This window comes from Callithrix jacchus, chromosome 5, assembly GCF_049354715.1.
Source record: "Callithrix jacchus isolate 240 chromosome 5, calJac240_pri, whole genome shotgun sequence".
NCBI classification, from domain to species: domain Eukaryota; kingdom Metazoa; phylum Chordata; class Mammalia; order Primates; family Cebidae; genus Callithrix; species Callithrix jacchus.
In genome coordinates this window covers 48447331-48470947 of record NC_133506.1, presented here as the reverse complement: position 1 = coordinate 48470947, position 23617 = coordinate 48447331, and the positions used below count along the sequence as shown (strand labels likewise).

The window sequence follows — 23617 nt, the reverse complement described above, 5'->3', positions numbered from 1 at the left end:
TATTGAGCACCATCTACGTGCCAGGCCTTGTGGGCATGAAGGCAATGAGACACATCTACCTTCCAAAGTCATAAGCTCAGAGTCATGGTGATGATTTTAATAATTTACCATTTATTGGGCACTCACTGTATGCAAAGCACCATTTCAAGTGCTTCACTGGTATTAATACTTGACTTTTCCCAACTACCCAGAGGGGGTTTTATTATCCACTTTCTACCAATAAGGAAATAAAGGCATGGAGAGGATTATTAACTTGTTAATAGAATGACTAAAATGTATTGACCACTTACTATGCATGCACCATTTACCATTTTCTTCATTGCAAATACCACTGTGCTAAGCGTATTATCTGGTTTATCTCAATTAATCCTCATAAAAAACCCTATGAAATGAGTCCTTTTATTAGGTCTGTTTTGCTAATGAGAAAACAAACTCTGGGAGGCGAAGATGCCTAAGGTCACACCGAGATGAAATAGTCGTTGGAGAGAAATGGAACCCATGCCTGTCTGTCAGACTCCAGGATCATCCCCTTGCACAGGGACTGAGTTGTCTGATGGGGGTGGAGAGGTATGTGAAGAAGCCACTCCAGGGCTCCAGGCAATGTACTTGGAAAAGTGTGGCCTCTTTCCCTGTATGGTCAATTCCACAATGTAGGCAGCTCCTACATTCTCCTAGCTACTCCTTTCCTCGGTTTCCACTTTGGCTCAGAGAACGATAGATATGACAATTTGCAGTAAGACCCTAACACATTACTGAAGGAGCGAAATAGAAGACAGAATTACAGAAGATATTCATGGCTAACCTAGTCTGATTTTTCCTGGACAGTTTTCAGTAGATGCATCTTTTTCACTCACATCCTACCTGCCACCTTTTGATCTGTCTCTGGACCATGGCCATGGCTCCTCTGCCATCGATCTGGTCCAAGTTAGCATAGCCTTTGACTGCATTGATGTAGATGCCTCTTGAGTGGTTGACCTGCTTGCAACCTGGGTCCCTGACAAATCGCAGGGCAGCCAGAGGACCCTGTCAAACCTAAGTCAGATCCTGACTCTGCCCTGGCACCCTCCAAGCCTCCCCACCTCGGTGCCAGCCCCAGCTCCTTACTTGCTTATCCTTACCCTCCCCGTCTGCTCCAGCCACCCAGCTTCCCAGCCACTCCTCCTGTTCCTCCGAGTAGCTCCAGCCCCAGCTTTTTGCTGTGCCTGGCATTGTCTTCCTCCAGAGAGGTGCGTTTTCTTGCAACCACTTCACTCCAGACTGTCAGTATCACTTCCGCAGTCAGGGACCTTTCCTGATCATCGTATCCAAAACAGCCACTTCCTGTCATGCTCTATCCCTGCAAACACCCTTTGCAAACACCACAGCCCGACACATGGACTGTCTGCTGGCTAGTCCCCGAACTGTCCTCCACACTCAATGTAAGCTCCAGGAAGGCAGGCACTTTGTCATTTGGATGCAAGTCTCCAGTTCCAGCACCTCCTGCAGCACCTGGTACCCAGCCACAACCTCCCTCCCATCAACACACTTGTTCATAAGGTCCTAAGGCAGGCAGCAGAATCTCCCCTGTGCTGGCTCTCCGAGATATCATATCTCTTTGTCCTAAGATACATCTGAACAGGCAGCCAGCCAGCTTCCCTTCTTCCTGCTCTCAGGCACTTATCTGAAGGTGACAATTAAAAAGTGAAGAAGGCGTTACCAGGAAACAGCCCGTAGCCTATTCCCATTAGCTTAACAACCCCTAAGCTTTGCCGCCTGGGGCCTGAGGGAATGAACGCAGGTTCCCTATGGGGGAGGGGCAGAATTGCCAGGTCCTCAGAGGCTGGGAGCACCTGGAGAGCGCAGGCCAGGAAAGCACAAGGAGAGGCTGAACCTCAGGGTCAGAAATGAGGACCCTTCACCCCTTCCCCTCCATCCATGTTCCCAGCAAGCACTGTCCAGAAGATGAATGAACAATATTTACCGCACAAAGGGATATCACTGCTCTTCAATTGAAGGCAGTGGTGCCACAATAAACAAAATACAAGATTATGACAAAAATCATCTTTTGGTCATAATCAAAAGTTTCTAATAGTTTCTAATTTGAAACATATTCTAAGAACAGCTAGGATTTGCAATTGGTCCAGAGGTCTGCTAAAAGTTTTAGACCTGTGAAAGAGATCCTTCTACTTGAAAGTAATTAATTAGTATAGAAAGCAATACATGAATGAAAGTATCCATTCATTTATTTACAGCTTCACTTATTCATTCATCAGGAAATATTTGGTTAATGCCTAATAGTTACCAAAGACTAACTCAGGTGCCTCGATTTCTCCCAGAATTCCTGCAGAAGAGAAAGCACAATTAAGTGCAAGAATTAAAAACATTCATTTGTGTGGAAGATCCCATGTAAATACTGGGCCCGCACCAAGAGTTTTATATGTATCACATAATCTAACTATCATAAGTAAAATGTGAAGTGAGCAAAATCCTTATCCCCATCTGACAGATGAAAACACAGAGGTGCAGTGAGGTGAGGAAACTGTGCCTCTGAGTGCACAGCTGGCTGCAGGTGGATCCCAGATCTTCTTGGCTTTTAACGTTGCGTTTCCACAGCCTTGCCATAACCCATCACAGCCTGAATCCCTCTACGAAGGCTGGGAATGTGTTTTTATGCCACCTCTATCATCCTAAGCATCCCACTCACCATCACTAGGGGCTGGGTAAGTAGACCAAGAGGACAAACATGCCCAAGTCCATCATCAGTTTTGAAATACACACAGGGCCTATCTATGTTCTAATTACTGAATCAGATCATATCACCTCCCTGCTTGAACCCCTCCAGTGGAAGCTCATCCCACCTACAATCCAATCTGGAGGCCATCTGTGACCTGCTCTTCTGCCTGCCTTTCCTGTCTACCTTCTTGTGCTCCCCCATCTTCACCTGCTCCAGCCACATGGGCCTCCTACATATTCCTCCAACAGGCCAGTCAACTCTGGCCTTAGGCCTTGGCACTTCCTCCTTCCTCTGCCTGGAGTGCTTCTCCCAGCTCTGTGCTTTGCTGGTCTCTCACTTTTTGTTCAGGTCTGATCAAATCACCACTTGAGAAATATCATCCCTGACTGCTCTACATAACATGGCGACCTCCATCGCTCTCTACTCCATGCTGCTGGATTTATTCTTATGAAATGCAGTTAGCACCATTCAATATTGTATTATATATTTATTTCTTTGTTAGCTTTTAGGCTCACCCACAAGAATATTAGCTGTGTGAGGGCAGGGGCTTCTCTATTCTTGTCTACTGTTACTTCTGCAGCACCTAGAATGATACCTGGCACATATTAGATGCACAGTCCATATTTGTTGAGCAAATGAATGCATGTATGCACCCATGAAAGAACCCATAAAGAGACAACTTCAGATGACAGGAGTCGGCCTGAAGATTCTATCTGGAGATGCCACTAAAGGCAGCATTCTCGGTGTAGGCTCTCAGTTTACCCCCGTAGTTTTAGACATCACAATAGGTGCAGGGGGAGCATCATAAGACTGAGGGTTCTTCCTTGGGTCTTTTGTGGCAATTCCCTGTGAGTGATAGTGATAGATAAAGGATCATAATAAATTAAATGCATGGGCCTTGGAAGCAGGAAGAGCTGAGTTTAAAACTCAGCTTGGCCACTGCATGACCTTGAATGAGTTACTCTGCAACTTACTCAGATTCTCATCAGTAAAACAGGGATTAGATTTGAATGTTATAAGTAACGAGACGCAGCCCAAATGTGCCCTCCTCTGAGAGGTCTCCCCTGACCATCCACATCTCTGCTGGCCTAATTCCTGCTCTCGTAATTTTGCTTTTATAAAACTATTGTCATCATGAAGCTGTTTTCTATACAGAAATTATCTTCTCCTTTAGACATTTATTGGTATGTTCTCTAGCTTCCCCCAACTGGAGGGCAAGATCCCCAGGGATCATCCCCATCCTATTCACCCCCAGGTCCCAGGTTGTAGAACAGCGTCTAGCACATAGTAGGAACTCAAGAAATAACTGCTGTGTAAATGAATACATGTAAACATACAAAGCACGTGGCTTATAAACAGCACTTGTTTAGTGGCAGATATCATTGTTACTGTTGTCACTGTTGGTGGTGGTGCTACAGATTCCATTTCTTGGGAAAGAAGCATCTTTTGGAGCTGGTGCTGGGCTCCAAACAGCCCAGAGCGAGTCTGCCTCAGGAGAAGAGGCTCAAACACTGCTTAGCCATTGTGTTTCCAGGCTTACAAATCAAAATGCATCCATCTCTGGTTTTTTTTGTTTTTTTTTTGTTTTAAGCCCTGGATCCCTTGTTCTGTGATAATTGGTAGATTGTTGTTTCCCTGTTAATATAAATTTTCCATGGTCTGGTTATTCACGGTAAAGACGAACTATTCCCTCTCATCCCTGTGGCGCCCAACAGTTTCAATGCGCTTTTCAGCCTTCATCTCACACAATCCTTGCAACACACCTGGAACATCAAAAGAACTAGAATTGTCCCTTATTTTATAGATTATGAAGTGGAGGGCAGAGATTTGAGTAGCCTGCCCAAGTTTACGCGGCCAAACGAGAATTAGACCTAGAGACTTGAACCTGAATCAGTCTGATTCCAAAAATTCACATTCTTACCTGGAGAAGAAGGTTTATCTCTAGAGCTTGCCTGAAGCTAAATAACTCGCATGGGGCAAGGCCGCAACCAGGACCCAAGTCACTTTCCCTTACTCCACCGTTCCATCCACAGTCTCAAATCTAATCCCAAGGGGGAAAACAAGAAGTGCTCAGCAATGTACCCAACTTTCTAATAAAGGAAAGTAGCCAAAGGCCATTCTGATATAAAACGAATTTACAGCTTTTCATTTTGGCATTTCTTCTGTACCAAACGGTACCGTATGCACAGAATAGATTTGACTCTTCTCTACAGCATCATCTTGGCCCAGAAGCTATTCATATCTCTCTGGGGTATAAAAGAGAGGCTCCTAAATACATAAAAAATTCCAAAGATTTGATAAATTGAAGTGATTTAAAGTAAGCCCTGTGCAGTTTATATAGAGATATTTATATGCCGCTGCTCTCACTTACACAAGTCATGTTTCCCCTGTAGAAGACCTTGACCCTCTGTCTCATTTTTGTAACTCCCATGTCACCAGATTTCATGGATTTTTCATGATGCAGGAAAGCATTACGGAAGTTTTTTCGAATTCATTACAAACAGAATGGCTGCTGCCAACTCTGTTTTTAACTATTTTCATTAAAAACAATAACTGTCTTCTACCCACCTTAATATCTAAACTATGTAATTTTCATAGAAATGGCTTAGATGTAGCTTTAAGAAGAACGCTCAGGGGTAATTTTAGAGTATTCATTTAGTTCTCAAAGCACTCAAGTAATTAAGACCAGTGATCTTAATTTTTGTACTAACAGAAACTGCAGAATGCTGACCACACCTGCGCCTTTTTTTTAAAACCCACCTTAGTGTCTAGCAGCTTTGTGGAAACATGAGGCCTTTCCTTTAGCATAAATGGACACTACAGCTTTTAAATTAAATTAGTCTTTGGAGAGAGATGCAAAAGAGCTAAAAAGCTCCTTAAAAAATCTTCCCTGCTTCACCGCTTCTCATTTGCCAAGAAGAGATGTTTAGTTAAAATGCAATGCTGTTGTCTTCTTACCCTGCCGAAACAAAGTTCTCTTGATCTTGAACCCTGAGCTAGCTATCTTATAAAGATTCTTGAGGTCTTTCTTTTAGTTTGCATGCCCAGATTTAGTTTTCCAAAACAATTTTTTAAAAAACGTTGTGCAGTATAGTGTCTTATATCTGTGTGTCTAGAGAGAGTTTCATTAGACTCTGCTTCAGGCTCTGGTACCAGGTAGGGGGATATTGAAATTGTTTTTTAAATGACGCAGGTAGAAAGAGAACTCCCATTTAGATGAGCAGAATTCAAGACAAATGCTTTCAAATATGATCCAGGTATTCCTTCCCCCGTGTAATTTCTCTAAGCTCATTATCTCTAAAACTTTTGCATTGTACGTTTTCCTGTTATGCGTAGCTAAATAATACCGATATATTAATAATAGGATTATCTTGCTGTGCCTCCTGAATTTTAATTTCTAAAATTTTAAATAGTTGCAGGCATTACTTCAGCATCCCAGAATATTTGAGGGGACCCAGGGGATGTCTTTTTCTATGGGGAAAATGCAAAAAAAATGGAGGGAGGCAACAACTGAGAATTCCAAATGGCCATTTTAATGACTTTCGAATGCTTCCGAATTATTTAATCATTTCATTCATGGAGTTTGCTTTGGAAACAAATATATCAGCAATTCCCACTTGCATCTCAGATTTCTCTTCTGTTTGTCTGTATACGTACATAATGTCTTCGAACGGACCTCAGTCTGATACCCTCGGACAAAATAATTTCTCAGACAAAATGAGCAATATGGATACGACCACACTGCTGGAGATGCTCCCTGTTCACGTGCAAGCTCAAGTAGAAACTATGTGTTTTCAGAGACGCTTTCTTATTAGTTTGCAGACCTAGATTAGCAGTGAACTGCTGGGCTCTGAAGTCTCTAATTTTTATTACGATGTTTTAAAAATCTGATGTATCTCGAAATCCACTTTAAATGTTATCTCTATACCTTCTTCTCAGCAAAAGTTTCCAAAACAAGTGAATGAAAGGTCAGTAGGAAGAACAAAAAAGAAATTATAAATCCAGTTCAATAGTGTTACATGTTAAAGGCACATAAATAGATGGTGTTATTTTTCTTGCTGTAATATCCAGGTAAGCAAGCAAGCACTCTGCACTTTCTTATGTGGTTAGAATGACTAACCTCCTCCTGTAACTGAAGAGCTGCTTGCCAAAGATCACCCTAAGGAATGTGAGAATTTCTAAGTTTAAATAGAACTTGTAAAATGTAAAAAAAAAAAAAAAAACCATACCAATTGTTACAAATCACTGAAAAAATGGAATATAAAAACCTATTCTAGGGAAAAGCAGACTCTATAAAGATAGAAGGATAAGCTCTCCCTGATTACAGACTACAGTAAAAGATAGTCTGTATTTATCACAACATTAGAAAATTAAAATACATTTCTCCCAAAGAAATAAAAATATAAAAGCATTCTCAACTTGCGAAGCAATAAAATTATTTGTGCGCCAGGCTTATTTTAATACCACTGTGATTTTTTTAATAAAAGTCGTTCAGTTTGATTGTAATTAAATATGTAATGAAAAGGCACTGCTTCAGGGAAGCGATGCAAGACACTCTCTAACTGTTAGTTTAATGTATTTCCAACTGACTTTGCATCAAACGAAAATGATACTCTGTGTATGCCTGGTCTTAATATAGAATTTGTTCGGCAATTTCTGTGTGTTTTTTTAAAGGGGACATGGGTAGAAGAAGCAGGCATTGCCTTTGAAATAGTGGCTCAGTCTTCCCAGACCATGGCATTTCCAAATAAAATGGACAGTATAAATACAGTGATGGAAAGGGAAGATCGACTTTGGATATTTACCTCGTGTCAGCTAATTACAGGCACAGCACAAACATGATCAGGGCCTAGGTTTTCTTCTTGGTTGACTTCCTAAGCTCAGCTGCAGTGATGAACAGAGAGGCATCATTTCAGTGGCTTTAAAAAAATGCCAGGCTCAGTCTGTACCCCTTCCCCGCCCCCAATTACCAAAACCTGCTCAATGGAAAGCACAGTTCCCAAGGCCCTGAGAAGAGAAACAGATCAATTCAGGTATTATCCTTTGGAGAAATTCCATCAAATGAATGAGAAATCAGCTGGGATGAAATGAAAGCATAAACCTCCATTGAAGAATATGACAAAAGTCAAGCTGCTTCAGGAACAGACCTCCCGAAGATATTTGGGAGGTATTTGTTGGATGTCAAGCGTTCCCAAAGGGTAGCAATAAAATGAGCAGGTGGGAGATAAGGAAATATAAAGTGGAAGAAAAAAATGTAGACCGTTTCTGAGGAATGTTTCTACCCTCCCCAAAAGTAACCTTCAACATCCAAACTCTTAAGCCTCAGAGAAGATTTTCATTCTCAAGAAGTTTCCCAGAACCCCTGCTCCCTTACACAGTTTCCACTAGAACTCTCTGTCACTTGCAATCTGCTGATTAGGATTAACGTATTGTGTTCTGATATGGCAGATTAAAAATGAAATCAATAAATGCCTAAAACAAATGGGCTTTTGAGATGTCCTATTCAATCCGAGTCTTTAAGGGTGAGGTGAGAGGTGGAAGGAGGAAATCAGGATGGGGGTGGGAAAAGGACCATTTAAGCAATCAATTTCAGTCCAAAATGTTAGACTGAAATACCCAAGTGATTTCAAGGTATCTATTCCTTTTTCAGAGATCTGCCTTAAGTAACAAGAATGGTCAGAAGCCAAAAGAGTTTGTGCTGCTGTGACCCTTTGGGGTTTATTGCATGCATATGTGCGTATGTGTGTATTTTTCCATTCATTTGTTAACATCATACTTTTGCACAAGTGAAGGAATCCATAGCATGCAATATTTAAATGTTCAAGATGTGAACTTGTCTTTCTGAAGGACATTTAAGCAAAATGAGAGAGCCAGGGTCCCAAATCTACCTGATTCCTACCTAGTCTCTTGAATCCTGTCCCATCTGACAGTAAAGTTAAACTTTACCCTGAGCTGTCTGCCCCCTCCCTCCATCCTGTTGGTTGAGATTTCTGAGACCTCACCCATTATTTCAGAGTCGCCACTATCATGAGGGGGAAAAAGAGATCTCCGAGGTCATTTCTGCTCTGTTGCAGTGTTCAGAGTTGTCCCTGCTGACTATGTTTCCCATGTAAATAACCTGTGCTATTAAGGTGCAAATTGCAACTTTTAAGTAATGATTGCTAATAGTCTAATGTTTACTGCCACACAAGGACATTCATGAAAACAAAATCTGCATTATTCATCTCCATATTAAATAAACAAAATAAATTGAGGGAGCTGTTCTTTCTTGCAAGACTCTCCTCAGAGCTGGATATCGGAAAGCCTCTGAGAGTCAGCAAGAAGGAAACATCTAATCGCTTTGGGTGGGCAGGGGCCGAATCTTATAACTTCCATACATATTATATATTCACAAGATGTGCTCACAAAAGATTTTGTATTCTATTGCAATTGGCTGTCATTAATATAAAAACAGTTCAGGATGGTGAAATAAAATACCTATTATACATGTGTGCACACAGAGACTGAGATAGGTTGTAGAGAATCAAGAGTTAGATTATAAGTCTACAATCTCACATTTTTAACCACTCGGCATCCTGCAAAATGCAATCAAATCAAAACCTCATTCTGTTTTATTTTACTTTCCTGCTATTTTCTGTATCTTCCCTGAAATGCATACAGGGGAAAAATGCTGGTACTGAATCCTGCAATATTTTCAGGTAATAGTAGATGCATTTTAATGGTGAGTGAAATATACATCCAAGAAAGCAAGCATGCACACACAACACAAACCCCTGGGGTATGGTAGGCTGCTCTCTCAACTTTTTTTTTCTTGCCATAAGTAATAGTATGGTGGAATAGCATAACTCAAGAAAGCCAGGAAGAATGACATTTCAGAGGGAGATACTCTGATTTAGCTGTTTCCTTAAAGAGAATTGTCCCCTCACATCCCTTACCCCTGAAGGGGGAGGACTTAACAAATAAACACTAAAATTCCTCGTCGCTTACAATATCATTCTGTTTATTCTATTTAGATACCTGCTTTAGTAGAAAGTTCTGTAATTGATTCCTTGAAACATGGAACTTAAAACTAATAATACAAAGGAATCAAATTGCCTGGAACAGTTCTTGGGAAAAAGAGTGCTCCGGGAGAGCCTCAGCTCTGATCCACTCATAGGCTTTTTCTATCTCCCATTATTCATTAATCAAACTAGAAATCAAGCTTTCAACATCAGTCCTTGGGTGTAATTACTTACAGTTGTGCCTTGTGTTTAATTTTAAGCAGTGATAAAGTTAGTATGGTCATAATCTTAGAACCCACCTTTTCCCCTTCCCTGGATGTTAGCTAGCTACAGAACCCCATAGTGGCTAACTTTACTTGTGAATAACCACTTCAGCTGAAATAGTGTAGGGCATTGATGACCTCAGATGAACAGAAGAAACACTGCATGAAAATCTATCTCCTTTGTTAATATGTGAGCAAATAAACAAGGTAAGAGGGCCCTCCCTGTGTACGAAATGAATTATCCTTTTTCAGCTTAAAAAGCGTTTCCACTTCTTCTGGTGAAAATAATAAGAATCATACAAAACAAACACAGAAAGACAGTAGGAATATAATGGGCCAGAAAACTGAAACTATAGATGCAAGTTTCTAACACACACACACACACACACACACCAATAAACTAGCCAGCACAAACAGATACAGCTTAATGAAAAGAATCTAATTTAAATAATGTGATACAGCATTATGTTACGTACACCTGGATCCTTATCGATTGGAGGATAATTATAATCAAAGTCGAGCAATTCTGAGCAATGCACTTTTTGTAATGAGCTTACTAAAGGAGACATGTCCAGTCATTCTGGTAATTTAAATTACTGCCTAGTTGTTGATAGTCTTTACTGGAACAACAAGGAAAAAAAAAAGAGTAATTTTCAGGGCAGTATCACTTCTTGCTGGACGGTAGCCCAGGGTTCTCTTTTGGAACAACAATAAGGACGTTATCTCTAATAATGTAGTTACACTTAAACTTATGTTGCCAGAACTAGATGCAGCAGCCTTGCTCTTCCTGGGTCTCAAAGGCCATTGCACACATCCACATGCTGTCAGATTGCAAAGCAGCCTAAGTTTTAGGAAATAAGTGGGTTAAATGCAGAAAGAGACAAAGGTAGGAAAGAGACATTGTTTTTGAAAAAAGTAACCAGAGTCCAAAAAAGAAAACTTCACTGATGAGGCAAGTTCCAAATATATACGTCACTAAAAATATTTTAATTATTTTGCTTTTAGGGAAACAATCAGAAAATATTAATCCACATTATCAATATTTCCGCATGCCACTCGAACCAACTTACAAATAGTTAGGGAAGCAATTCTGTGTTCAGAAGGAATAATAATTGTGGATATTTCAAAACACCTATATTGCCATTTGGGCTCGAATCAGGCGAGGAAGGAGAATGAGCTTGGTGGTTTGGCACATTCAGACAAGGGACCCACTCTCTTCAGATTTCTAACTAACTTTGGATTTGTTCTAAGGGTGACTTTGCAAAGTTTATGAAAGTGTTCCACCAAACTTCTCCCTACGTTTTGCTAGAGTTGGAACAGAATGAAATTCGGAGGTGGGTCTGCAGAAGAGCAGCCTTACCTAATGCTGCCTAAATCAAGAGGGCAAAGACAGAGAGAGAAGAAAAAAACAATTAAACAAGCTTTTTGCGAAAGCCCTGATTCAACTAAAGGACACAAAGAAATAAAAACGTCCACATTAAAAGCCAAACAAGATAATAATTGTGCATGTCTGTCTCTGAATATAGAGGGCAAGGTTTGCGTCACTGGCACTCTGAGTTACCATGGTGAGTGATTTATTGATATATATCAAGAATGAATAGATCAAAGGCAGCGAGATGACAGGTGATCAATCAAATGTCAAATCAAAACTAGCAATCAAGTGGAAAGCTGATTTTTCAGTGGGTGGGTCTGGCAGAAGAAAAATGAACTTTCATATTACACTTCCGAGAAACAAAACCCCAGCATACTATTAAAAAAGCAATTAGCAACCCAAAAGCGGGGGGGGGGGGGAACCCTTAGAAGGTCTATTGTACTGATCCATTAACCTGTTCCTATCTTTTTTGTGGAGGAATAAGTAAGGGTTCAGATGGGATAGTTCTTATGGTACAAATCGTTTCACAAAGTTTGCAACTCTCTGGGTAAAGAAAATCCAGAGCTGTTTAAATTTCTATGGGGCATTTACCACCCTCCCCACTTTATTAAGAGTAGGGAAATTGTTAATTAGATTTCCCAATATGGATCCTTTTAGACAACATACGCAAATTCACCCATTTCCTGGGGCATTTTGTCCACCTTGGTGACCAACGCTAAACTCCTATTTGCTCGCCCCAAAGCCTGCGTGCAGCCCGGGTGTTGGGTATGCCTCACACTTCAGCGCCCCAAGCCCCAGTGAGAGGAGACGCTGTCCCTGGAGGCCAGAAGCCACTGGCACTGACCACGCTGAGGGATGCGGAGGTGGAGGGGCTGTCTCCCTACTCCGCACCCCAAATCCTCAGCCCGACTTTGGCCCGAGAGGCAAGAAATAGACTGGGAGAAAGTTAGGGGTGGGGTAGAGGGTGGAGGAAAAAAAGTTTAAGGAGGAAAGGCTTGGTGGGATAGCTCCCCCCAACCCAACCGTAGCTTGGAAGCCGAGGATTTGGGAGACCAGAGAAGGCGCGAGAGAGGACAGGTTACTAGAGGGGCACCCGGCGCAAACTCCCCCGAAAGCTTAAGTGGGTGGTGCCCCGGGCACCCAGGGGCAAAGAGGGCGGGCGAGGAGCGCGGCGCGCAGGGCAGCCCGGGCTGGGCAGCCCCGAAGCGGAGCCGTTTCTCTTACCTGCCGCCCGCTTGGGTGCCTGCTGTTTTCTCCTCGGCATCCTCTACTTCGCTCCAGTCCCACTTCTGGCGCCCCAGCCCCGAGCCGCGCGCCGGGGCCCGCTGTCTCTCTGGCCTCTCTGGGTCTCCTCCGCCTCTTGCCCGGTGGCTCCTAGGACGTCACTCGGCCTCTGTCCCCCTGACGATCCCCCCTGCAACTCCTCCAGCACGGGCCAGAGACCCCCCTCTCTGGGTGGCAGACACGGGTGGCTTGTGCTGGCTGCTTTGAAGTAGAGGTTGGTTCTGCCTTGTTTGTTTGTTTGTTTTGGATTTTTTTTTTTCCTCTCTCTTTCTCTTTTTGTTTTTGCTTTTGGAATTTTTTTTTGTTTTTGCGTTTTTTTTTTTTGGGTGACTGTTGAGACACTTGATTTCTTTATTAAACATCCAAGACCAGGTTCGGATGGAAGGGACGAGGGGCGCACACGCGCCTCACGCACACTCGCGCGTAAAGATAAGGAAAAAAAGGCAATCCTGGGAAGGTAGTGGGTTTCTTCTTCTTTTTCTTCTTCTTCTTTCTCCTCTTTCCCTCCTCCTCCTCCTCCACCACCTCCTCCACCTCCTCCTTCTTCTCTTCCTCCTCCTCCTCCTCCTCGCTGATCTCTATGGCGGATTCGTGCCGGGGGTGGGGGGGGAGAGCGATCACTCACTGTAGGTTTGTGGCTGCTGTCAGATCCCCGTCTGTGAGTGATATGCGAGAGGACAGGAGCGGGTTTTGGAAAGACAGAAAATCTGGAATCCACACACACACACACACACACACACACACACTCACACACGCACTCACACGCGCACGCACCCCCGCTTCCTCGCACACACACACACTCACACCCCCCACATAGGCACACACACACAAACACACACACACACCCTCGCACACACAAGACAGGGCGAGGCGATGCCAGCAAACATCGATCCCGCTGAACAAACTGAACATTAACAAACTCCTCCTCCTCCTCCTCTCCCCGCGACCTGATGACAGGGAGAAATTTACTCCCCAGCCGCAGAGCGCCAGGCAGCGGGAGCCTATTAAAGGGACAGCGTCCCGCCCGGGAGAGGGGCTGGGGGCGGGGGCCCGGGAGCGCCGGCCCAGGCCCCTCCGAGCGCCCGAGCTCCGCCGGGGCGAGGGCGTGCCCACCGGGCGCGGGGACACCCCTCCGGGAGGAGGAAGGGGCGGAGGCGGGGGGAAAAGAGGTGAGGAGGGAAGGGGTGGGGGAGAAAAAAAAAGGAGGCCGGGTGATGATGTCTGAACTCTGAAGCTGGGAGGCTGGGAGGGAGATTCAAGGGCCAGGTTGGCTGAGCAGCAGGTACTATGCACAATATTAGAAGAGGGAGAACTTAGGTTTGCTCGGGGCGGGGAAAGGGGGGAGGGGAACTTATCTGGTGAGGACCTGCATCCCCTAAGTCTTAACCTGATCCCCCACACCCCCTTCAGTTTAGTGCCCCTGTTCCTCCCACCTTCTCGCTAATCAATGGGTGGTCATAAAAATAAAAATCTCCCTTCTACCTACTTTACGGTCTAATCGCATATTCCTCCTTTTGTTTCCTTTGAAGAGTATTTATTGAGCACCTAATATGTGCCTATTCTGGAGACACCGAGGCCACAGAGAAAGGGAAGGTGGTAACCCTACTCATATTTATATTCTAATGGGGGAGCGCAGACAAGTGGCCCCAGCTATCCAGTCTGCTTAAATTCTCCTTCTCCCAGAGGTCTACCTCACTTAAAATAACACACACACACACACACACACACACACACACACACACTCCCTGTCCCATTTTTCCACTTTATTATTCCCCAGTGAGCTGATCAGGGTTGCACAGGTAATAGACAGTTTTCTACTTTGTTTAGTGTACGAGTTCCCCTCTTGAATGTAAGCTCCAATGGGAGGAATAATTTTTGCCTCTTTGTTCTGTTGTATCCCTAAGTGTTGGCAAAGCACAAGACATATGGTAAGTGCCCAGTAAAATATTTGTTGAGTGACTGAAAAGTAAGCAAACAAATAAACAGGATACTTTGAGTGACTCACTCCATAAAGATGTTAAACTGTAATAGTGTCTAAGGGGGTGGGTAGCTCTAGATTCAATGTAGGAGATGGCATTGAGCACAGAGACATTGAAATGAGCATGTGATTATTGAGTTCTGCTATCTGCCAGGCACCTTTTGAGTTGTTGGGGACAGGTCTGTGAACAGGATGAACCTAGACCCTGCCCTCAAGGAGTGCTCCTTCTAGTGAGAGGGAAAAGCAATTAAGGGCATTTAATGCAGGCTGGGATTAGAAGCCTGTCTTCCTTCCTTCCTTCCTTCCTTCCTTCCTTCCTTCCTTCCTTCCTTCCTTCCTTCCTTCCCTTCCTCCCTCCCTCCCTCCCTCCCTCCCTCCTTCCTTCCTTCCCTTCCTTTCCTTCCTTCCTTCTTTCTTTCTTTTAATTTCAATAGCTTTAGGGGTAAAAGTGGGTTTTGGTTACATGGATGAATTGCACAGTGGTGAAGTGTGGGATTTTAGTACACCCATCACAGGAGTACATTGCAGCCAACAGGTAGTTTTTCATTTCTCACCCCCTTCCCATCCTTCTCCCTTCTGAGTTGCCAATGTCTACGATACCTCTCTGTATGCCTTTGTGGACCCATGTGTTAGCTCCTACTTATAAACAACAACATGCAGTATTTGGTTTTCAATACCTGAGTTACTTCACCTAGAATAATGGCCTCCAGCTCTATCCAAGTTGCTGCAAAAGACATTGTTTTGTTCTTTTCTATGGCTGAGTAGTATTCCATAGTGTATATATATGATGTATATATATGTACATATGTGTGTATATATATATGTATACACACACATCACTTTTGCTTTATACACTCATTAGTTGATGGGCACTTATGTTGATTTCCTATCTTTGCAATTGTGCTGCAATAAATATACAGGTGCAGGTATCTTTTTGACATAATGACTTCTTTTCCTTTGGGTAGATACCCGGTAGTGGGATTGCTGGATCAAATGGTAGATCTACTTTTAGTTCCTTAAGAAATCTCCATACTGTTTTCCATAGAGGTTGTACTACTTTACATTCCCACCAGCAGTGTAAAAGAGTTCCCTTTTCCCCGCATCCACACCAATATCTGTTGTTTTTGACTTTTTAATAATGGCCATTCTGGCTAGGGCACAGCGATACATCACTGCAGTTTTAATTTGCGTTTACCTGATGATTACTGATGTTGTGCATTTTTTCATTACGTTTGTTGGCCATTTGTCTACCTTCTTTTGAGAAATGTCTACTCGTGTCATTTGTCCACTTTTTAATGAGATTATTATTTTTTTCTTGCTGATTTGCTTGAGTTCCTTGTAGACTCTCGACATTAGTCCTTTGTCAGATGTGTAGTTTGCAAATATTTTCACCGATTCTGTAGGTTGTCTGTTTACTCTGATGATTGTTGCTTTTACTGTGTAGAAGTTTTTAGTTTAATTGGGTCCCATTTATTTATTTTTGTTTTTGTTGCATTTGCTTTTGAGGGCTTAGTCATAAATTCTTTGCCCAAGCCAATGTCCAGAAAGATTTTTCCTAGGTTTTCTTCTACAATACTTATCGTGTCAGGTCTTATATTTAAAGTCTTTAATCCATCTTGGGTTAATTTTTGCATATGGTCAGAAACAGGGATAGTGTCATTCTTTTACATGTGGCTATTCAATTTTCCCAGCACCATTTATTGAATAGGGCAGGGGTCCCGAACTCCTGAGCCATGGACTAGTACCTGTCCATGGTCTGTTGGGAACCAGGTGGCACAGCAGGAGGTGAGCAGCAGGTGAGCAAGCATTACAGCCTGAGCTCCACCTCTTGTCAGATCAGGAGGGGCATTAGATTCTCATGGGAGCTCCAACTCTATAGTAAACTGTGAATGCAAGGGATCTAGGCTGCACACTCCTTATGAGAATCTAATGCCCAATGACCTGAGGTCAAACAGTTTTATCCCCAAACCAACCACCCCACCCTGATCTGTGGAAAACCTGTCTTCCATGAAACTGGTCTAGGGTGCCAAAAAGGTTGGGGACCACCAGAATAGAGTGTCCTTTTCCCAACTTATGGTTTTATATGCTTTGTTGAAGATCAGTTGGTTATAAGTGTAATGAAGGTGTTCTTAGAAGGGGCAATTACCCTGAACTTTGTGAAAGGAAGGATGGTTACTAGACGGGGCTTCAAGGGGAGAGGTAAGTCAAAGCTGAGTCCTAAATATGACAGAAGGGTGGGCAAAAAGGGAACTCTAAAATTGAAGCCCTTGTATCAAAAGACAGATATTGTGTAAAGCTTTTGCTTCCTGCATTAAAATCTCCTGAGGCTGCTTTTAAGATGCACATACGTGGCTCTTGCCCTAGAATAAGATTTTCTAACCCAGGCCCTACTGACATTGAGGGTCTGATAATTCTTTGTTAGGAAAGGCGGTCCTGTTCAATGTAGGATGTTCAGGAGCATCCCAGGCTTCTGTTGTGACGATGAAAACTTTGTCTCTAGATATTGCCCAATGTCCCCTGAGGGACAAAATCGCCCTTGGCTTAGCATCACTACCCTAGATTGTCTAAAACAGAAAATTCTGGATGAAGGCTTAGAAATCTGCATTTCAAACATGCAACCTATCCACCCCTACAAGTGAGCCTTTTGCTCACACCAATTAGAGAACATTTGCCCCCAAAACCTTTGTTCTTTTGGAATCAGACATACTCAATATTGTTAACTATAAAGCCAACTCAGGCTTAGTATTAACATAATTTAAGGGTTCAAGAAGTGACATTGTAATGGTGGCCGTCGTGATGAGATTTCACCTGCACCCACTCCTCAATACTCCTCCACCCACCATGATCGCCCCTGCCCTTCCACCTCATCAAGGCCCACCCAGTCTGATCTGGGACACTTCCCACTACAACCCACCCACCTGCCACCTTTGCCTTACTTATGCGGAACTACCAGGTCTGACTAGTTCCGTAAATATTTTTCTTAACAGTTCTTTGGGTTATATGACACTCAACTTTCCCCATCCTACTTGTCAGCCACAAAGTGTTACTGTCATTGTTTGCAAAGTGCTGTTTAATCATTTTTAACCTCCCCACGCATTTCTCCACCTCACATGTGTGGTTCAAGTTGTTAACTCACCTGCCCTAAATCACCCAGAAGGCCTCCACCCATGACCAACCCCATCCAGTCCCAGCCTACCCCTTAGGCAACTGAGGCAGAAAAAACCCAATTTCAAAGTTGGCAATGTCAACAAAAAAGGCATTAATTCTAATTACCCAATCCACTTTTGCAAAGCACTGTGCTACGGACCTTAGCCTACTGGGTAAAACCCCACAGCCCTGCAGTCAAGGAACCACAGTTCTAGGATCTGGCTTATAAGATCAGGAGGCCTGAATAGAAGAGGACCAAGGCTGCAGCAACCTCACCATGAAGCTGCCATGCTCCGTGGAAGCCCCATGCCTGCTGGTGTGGTGTTTGCATTACATCTAGCCAGTTATTTCTCAGACATCTACTGTGCTTGTGAGGTCTACCAGGCCTTACCCCAAGCACAGAAGATGCTGGAATGCAAAGGTAGAATGTTCACATTCAAAAAGCTTTTGAATGTTATAATAACATCCAAAAGACTGGGCACTAAAAAAGGAGAATTCGGAAGCAGAGTCCAGTATTGGAGAGAATCAGGAGGGAAATGGGCAGGAGCAGATGACTTTAGACGACAGAATTTCCCTAAGGTTCTATCCAATATTCTCACAATTGTACATGCACTCTCTTAGTTTTCAATAGCTGGTTATATAACGTGGGGGACTTGTAACAATTCTGCAATACCTACTTTCTGGCTGGCTACCAGCACATTGTTGGATCCACATTTCCGAAGTGTTCTTTTATTAATTTGTATTTTTTTCCTACTGCTACTAATAGTTAGCTTAGCTTTCCACAAAGACTTTGGCTTAAACCACTGGGATACATAACACAATGGTACCCATGCTGTAGACAAGATGTTAAATAACATTGAATCACATAGTGAGAAAGTTATTCCCTTTCAATTCTCTTTCAATCTGACAAAATCTCCATTTTGTGCTGGTTTCTATTTTATACCTAATACTTATACTATTTCTCAAGCAATATACCACGGATCTTAGGCTCAGAAGCTTGGGAGAGCCTAGAGTATCTAGTTCGACTTTTTAAAATGTTTTGTTTTCAAGAACATGGAAAAAAGCTCATCATCACTGATCATTAGAGAAATGCAAATCAAAACCACAATGAGATACCACCTCATGCCAGAATGGCAATGACTAAAAAGTCAGGAAACAATGGATGCCAGCAAGGCTGTGGACAGTAGGAATGCTTTTACACTGTTGGTGGGAATGTAAATTAGTTCAACCATTGTGGAAGACAGTGTGGCGGTTCCTTAAGGACCTAGAATCAGCAATCCCATTACTGGGTATATACCTAAAGGATAATAAATCATTCTACTATAAAGACACATGCACATGTATGTTTACTGGAGCACTATTTACAATAGCAAAGACTTGGAACCAACCCAAATGACCATCAATGATAGACTGGATAAAGAAAATGTGGCACAAACACACCATGGAATACTATGCAGCCATAAAAAAGGATGAGTTCTTGTCCTTTGCAGGGACATGGATTAAACTGGAGGCCATCATTCTCAGTAAACTAACAGAGGAACAGAAAACCAAACACCACATGTTCTTACTAATAAGTGGGAGTTAAACAATGGGAACACACAGACACAGGGAGGGGAACATCACACACCAGGGCCTGTCAGGGGGTGGGGGTGGGGGGCAAGGGGAAGCAGAGCATTAGAACAAATACCTTGTGCATGAGGGGTTAAAACCTAGATGATTGGTTGATAGGTGCAGCAAACCACTATGGCGCTTGTATACGTATGTAACAAACCTGCACATTCTGTAAGTGTATCCGGGAACCTGAAATAAAAGAAAAAAAAAGAAATAAAAAAAATTGTTTTCAATGCTTTCAATTTAGAGTTACCTACTATTTTAGTGAAAGATCCTGCTCTCCTTGTATAAGAGCAATCTAAAGTTTAAACACATTTAGGGGAATTTTAAAAATAAGTATATTTAAGGAACAATAGAGAGTAAAAAGTGATTCAGGTGGGATGTGGAAATGGCAAAATGTGAAAAAGATGGTGTTGGCTTTGCTAGAATCAGCAAAATACTGTGCTAAACCACAGACTCTGGCACTTTGGGAAACTTCTTATAAGAGCTGGCGTCTTGGAATAATGCTATGTTTAAGTCTCCAGGGAACTTTGCTTCCTCAGATCAAATACTCCAGCTTTGGGATGTGTAAGGGCATGAACTGATTGGAATGACTCAATCCTGTCTTCCAAAACAGTTGTTCCATACTGGCTGAACATCAGAATCACCTGGGGATTTTTTTTTTTTTTTTTTTTTTTTTTTTTTTTTTTAAGATAAAGAAGCCCAGGCCCCACCCCAGACTTACTAAATTAGATTCCAGGGTGGTGTCAGAAAAATCTGAACATCTTAAAGTTCCCAGGTGATTCTGATAAGGTACTAGGCATAGGAAATTTTTCTGCACAAAAGTTGAATTTTACAACAAATGAATTCAGTTTGCAGAGTTTCTTGCGTGCAAGGAACAGAAAGAGCATTTGTTCTTGGATTCACTCAAGTCTTCTAAGCACAGTATAGAAGCCTATCAATCCCCCCATCAAAGCACACAACGTATTGACTTTGTTGTTGTTGTTAGTTGGCCTGTTTTACCACTGATGCAATTAAACAAATATTTGCCAAGCGCCTACCCTGTGCAGGGTGGTGCTCTAATTACTAGGCTTTGGGGTAGCCTTGAGACAGCTGAGCACAGAGAGAACGTCTCAGTCACCAGAGTGCCTCCTGTACAAGTTTCAGGACATTTACCCTTACACTTACCTTCTACAAAATTCCTCCTGCAGATCTATCTTTCCTCTTCACTCTAAACTCAAATGTGCCTTTGTTACCTGCCCTATCTGTCACACTCTGTCTCTGTATTTTCTTCACCTATTTGTGAGTTTCTTGTCTGCTTTCCCAAATTCACATTTACATCCCCAAGTCCAGTACCCTATTGGTGTTGATTAAAAATCTGTGGAACAGACTGGGTACATCGGCTCATGCCTGTAATCCCAGCACTTTGGGAGGCTGCGGTGGGCAGATCACCTGAGGTCGAGAGTTCGACACCAGCCTGACCAACATGGAGAAACCTTGTCTCTATTTAAAAATACAAAAACTTGGCAGGACATGGTAGCACATGCCTGTAATCGCAGCTATTCAGGAGGCTGAGGTAAGAGAATCACTTGAACCCCAAAGGCAGAGGTTGTAATGAGCCGAGATCCTGCCATTGCACTCCAGCCTGGGCAACAAGATTGAAACTCTGTCTCAAAAAAAAAAATCTCTGGAACAACTGAACCCAAAGCTGAGCATACCTGCAAGGAAGGTATTTTAAAAATACCTTTGTCCCAGTAAGGTTTTCTTTTCTTTTTTGTTCAGAGACCAGATCTTGTTTGCTCTATTGCCCAGGCTGGAGTTCAAGCAGCCTTAAGCTCCTGGGCTCACTCAGTCCTCAGCATCCCTAGTAGCGTGGATATCAGGTTCGAGTCACCACACTCAACTAGTTTTTTTCTTTTTTGTAGAGACAGTGTCTCTCTGTGTTACCCAGGTTAGTCTCAAACTCCTTGGCTCAAGCAATCCTCCCACCTCAGCTTCCCAAGATGCTGGGATTACTGTGTGAGTCACTGTGCCTGGATCCAGTAGGGTTTTGATTCGATAGGGAGATAACATTTTAGCCTTGGTGCTTCTTTCTCAATTGATGCTGTCCTTCCCTCCCTTTTCTCCTTTTCCTCTTGTCTATTGCCTCCTTCACATCCTCTCTTATATATCACCTCTTCCAGGAAGGCTTCCTGGGTGGATCTTTTGAGAGTCACACTTCTCTAGTCCAAATATCTTTTCAAAACAAAGAGTCTTAAGGTAGACTAGGATCCCACATATATAAGTACACAAGCAGAGAGAACTAATTTATGTTTGCATGTCAGAGTGATGGTTACTTTGGAGAGTGGGTATAAGGAGGCTTCTGAGAGGCTGGGATTGCTCTTAACCAGGGTGCTGTTTACTCCAGTGTGTTCAATCAGAGAACATTAATTCAGCTGCACACTTTGAATTTGTGTACTTCTGTATATGCACATAATGCTTTGAGTATAACAGGCAGTGCTCTCAAACATATTTCAGCCAGCTGGGGTGATTTAAAAAAATCCCAATGCCCAGGCCTTACCCCAGACCCATTACGTCAGTCTGTGGGGGTGGGATCCAGTTGTCAGTATTTTTTAAAGCTCCCAGGAGATTCCACTGTGCGGCCAAGTTTGAGAGCGAGTGTACCATAGAATGTCGCCCTTGAGGATATAATTCATGCCTTCCTCTTATGTCACTTAACTCATTCGAGATATCCCTCTTTCCAGCAAGTATTTTGTGAAAACTTCAAGGTAGCAATCTCTGGTTATTTTCTATTCCCCCAGGAAACCCCACCATCTTGTTGGTGGGGAGAGTAAGACAAGAGGAAGTCCCAGATCATGGAGAGTGACAGGAAGAAAATAAAGCAGGGTATTGAGAGTGTTGAGTTAGAGAGTATGGGGGTGGGGCAGAGCCCACATCAGGGTTGGGGTGCGGAGGAAAGGCTCTGGGAGGAGGTGACATTTAAACTGAGATCCAAAACCAGGCAATCGGGATCCCAGCCCAGAAACTGGAAGAGATGAGCTTCAGGAATACAAAGATGCAACTGTTAGAACCGAGATCAAGAGAACCAGCTAGGGAGGGGGAAGCAGAAATGAGGCAAGAGAGATGGCCTGGGAAAGACCACTCAGGAGGCCAGTCATCATATCGAGTTTGAATTTTATTCATCCAGCTATTGATCAGTGCAGCTCATTTACTTACAAGCAGCACAGGAGAAAATATGTCTTATTCAACTGGGTGCAAATTTCCTTTCTAAAAACAGGTAGATGACAATAAAGTTTGGGAACGCCTGGGCATCGGCAAGCTTGCTTCTAAGAATAAATCCTCCGAAAGTGACTAGGCTCTCGTTTTTAAAACTATTTTGATTTGGTTAGGTGTAGAATTTTGCAACAGCAATTAAGCATTATGTATATTTTAAAGGGAATGATTGCTGAGTGGGCAGATCGGGGCCAGGGGAGCTGTTAGATTTAGCATATATCACATTTCTCCCTTGGAGTCGGCTACTTACAGTTGGTGACAGTGTTTGCTGCTGCTGAAGAATCCAAACCAAGTCGCTGGCCCAGTAATCCATTGCTCAACTTCATTAACCACAGGAAGACATTAAGTGAATGTAAGGACGCGAGCAGCCTGGAAACCATGTGACGAGCAGCCTTTAAGTTCTGGGCTCTGGTATATTTTCTGCCATCTCAACTGTGCATCAAGCTCTACTTCTTGGACTCATTAGAACTGTGTGCCCAAAGGTGCCCCTCAACTTTCAGAAGCAAATAGAGAATGATACAATTCTCTCTGAGAACACCTTTCTGTCTTATCCAGAGCATGTCTTATCTATTATGATTAGGCATTAAGCATCCTATTGTCCTTAAAATTTCATGAGATTCTACCCCTGCTTGCTAGGATTATGTCAAAGTGTCTTGTCTTGAAGGCTGCTTTTGCCCAAGAATACAGCTTGCCTGTTTTCCTTAACCATTGCTGGGCACTCCCAGGAGGCTAAGGAACCCATGGGCTTAACATGGTTGAACAGTCTAGGGCTGTTGCAAACTCTTCTTCTAGAAGGCTTGTGTCTTGCTTTTGTGACCCCAGAAAGCAGACTCTGAGATAAAGATTTGTGTGCAAGTAGTTTGTTTGGGAGTTGATTCTAGAAAACTCCAGGAGGGGAGAGGAAAGTGAGGAAGGAAAGAGAAGGTGACTGGTATAGATGTGTTAACAAGGAAGTTATCACTGTGGGCTGCTGGAGCTTAATCCTGCTGGGAATGC

The 23617-nt window shown here is 43.0% G+C and overlaps 1 protein-coding gene across 6 annotated transcripts in view; it reads right to left on the bottom strand.

Annotated features, from left to right (window-relative positions):
- The window catches only part of TSHZ2 (teashirt zinc finger homeobox 2), a 512491-nt gene extending 498952 nt beyond the window's left edge, over nucleotides 1–13539 (bottom strand). For all 6 annotated transcript variants that reach the window (XM_078372002.1, XM_017972118.5, XM_054255473.2 and 3 more), the window contains exon 1: nucleotides 12574–13539. In XM_078372002.1, the coding sequence (XP_078228128.1) occupies nucleotides 12574–12613 (40 nt within the window). In that variant the 5' untranslated portion in view covers nucleotides 12614–13539. The remainder of the gene's footprint in view (nucleotides 1–12573) is intronic.
- Nucleotides 13540–23617: the final 10078 nt, after the last annotated feature.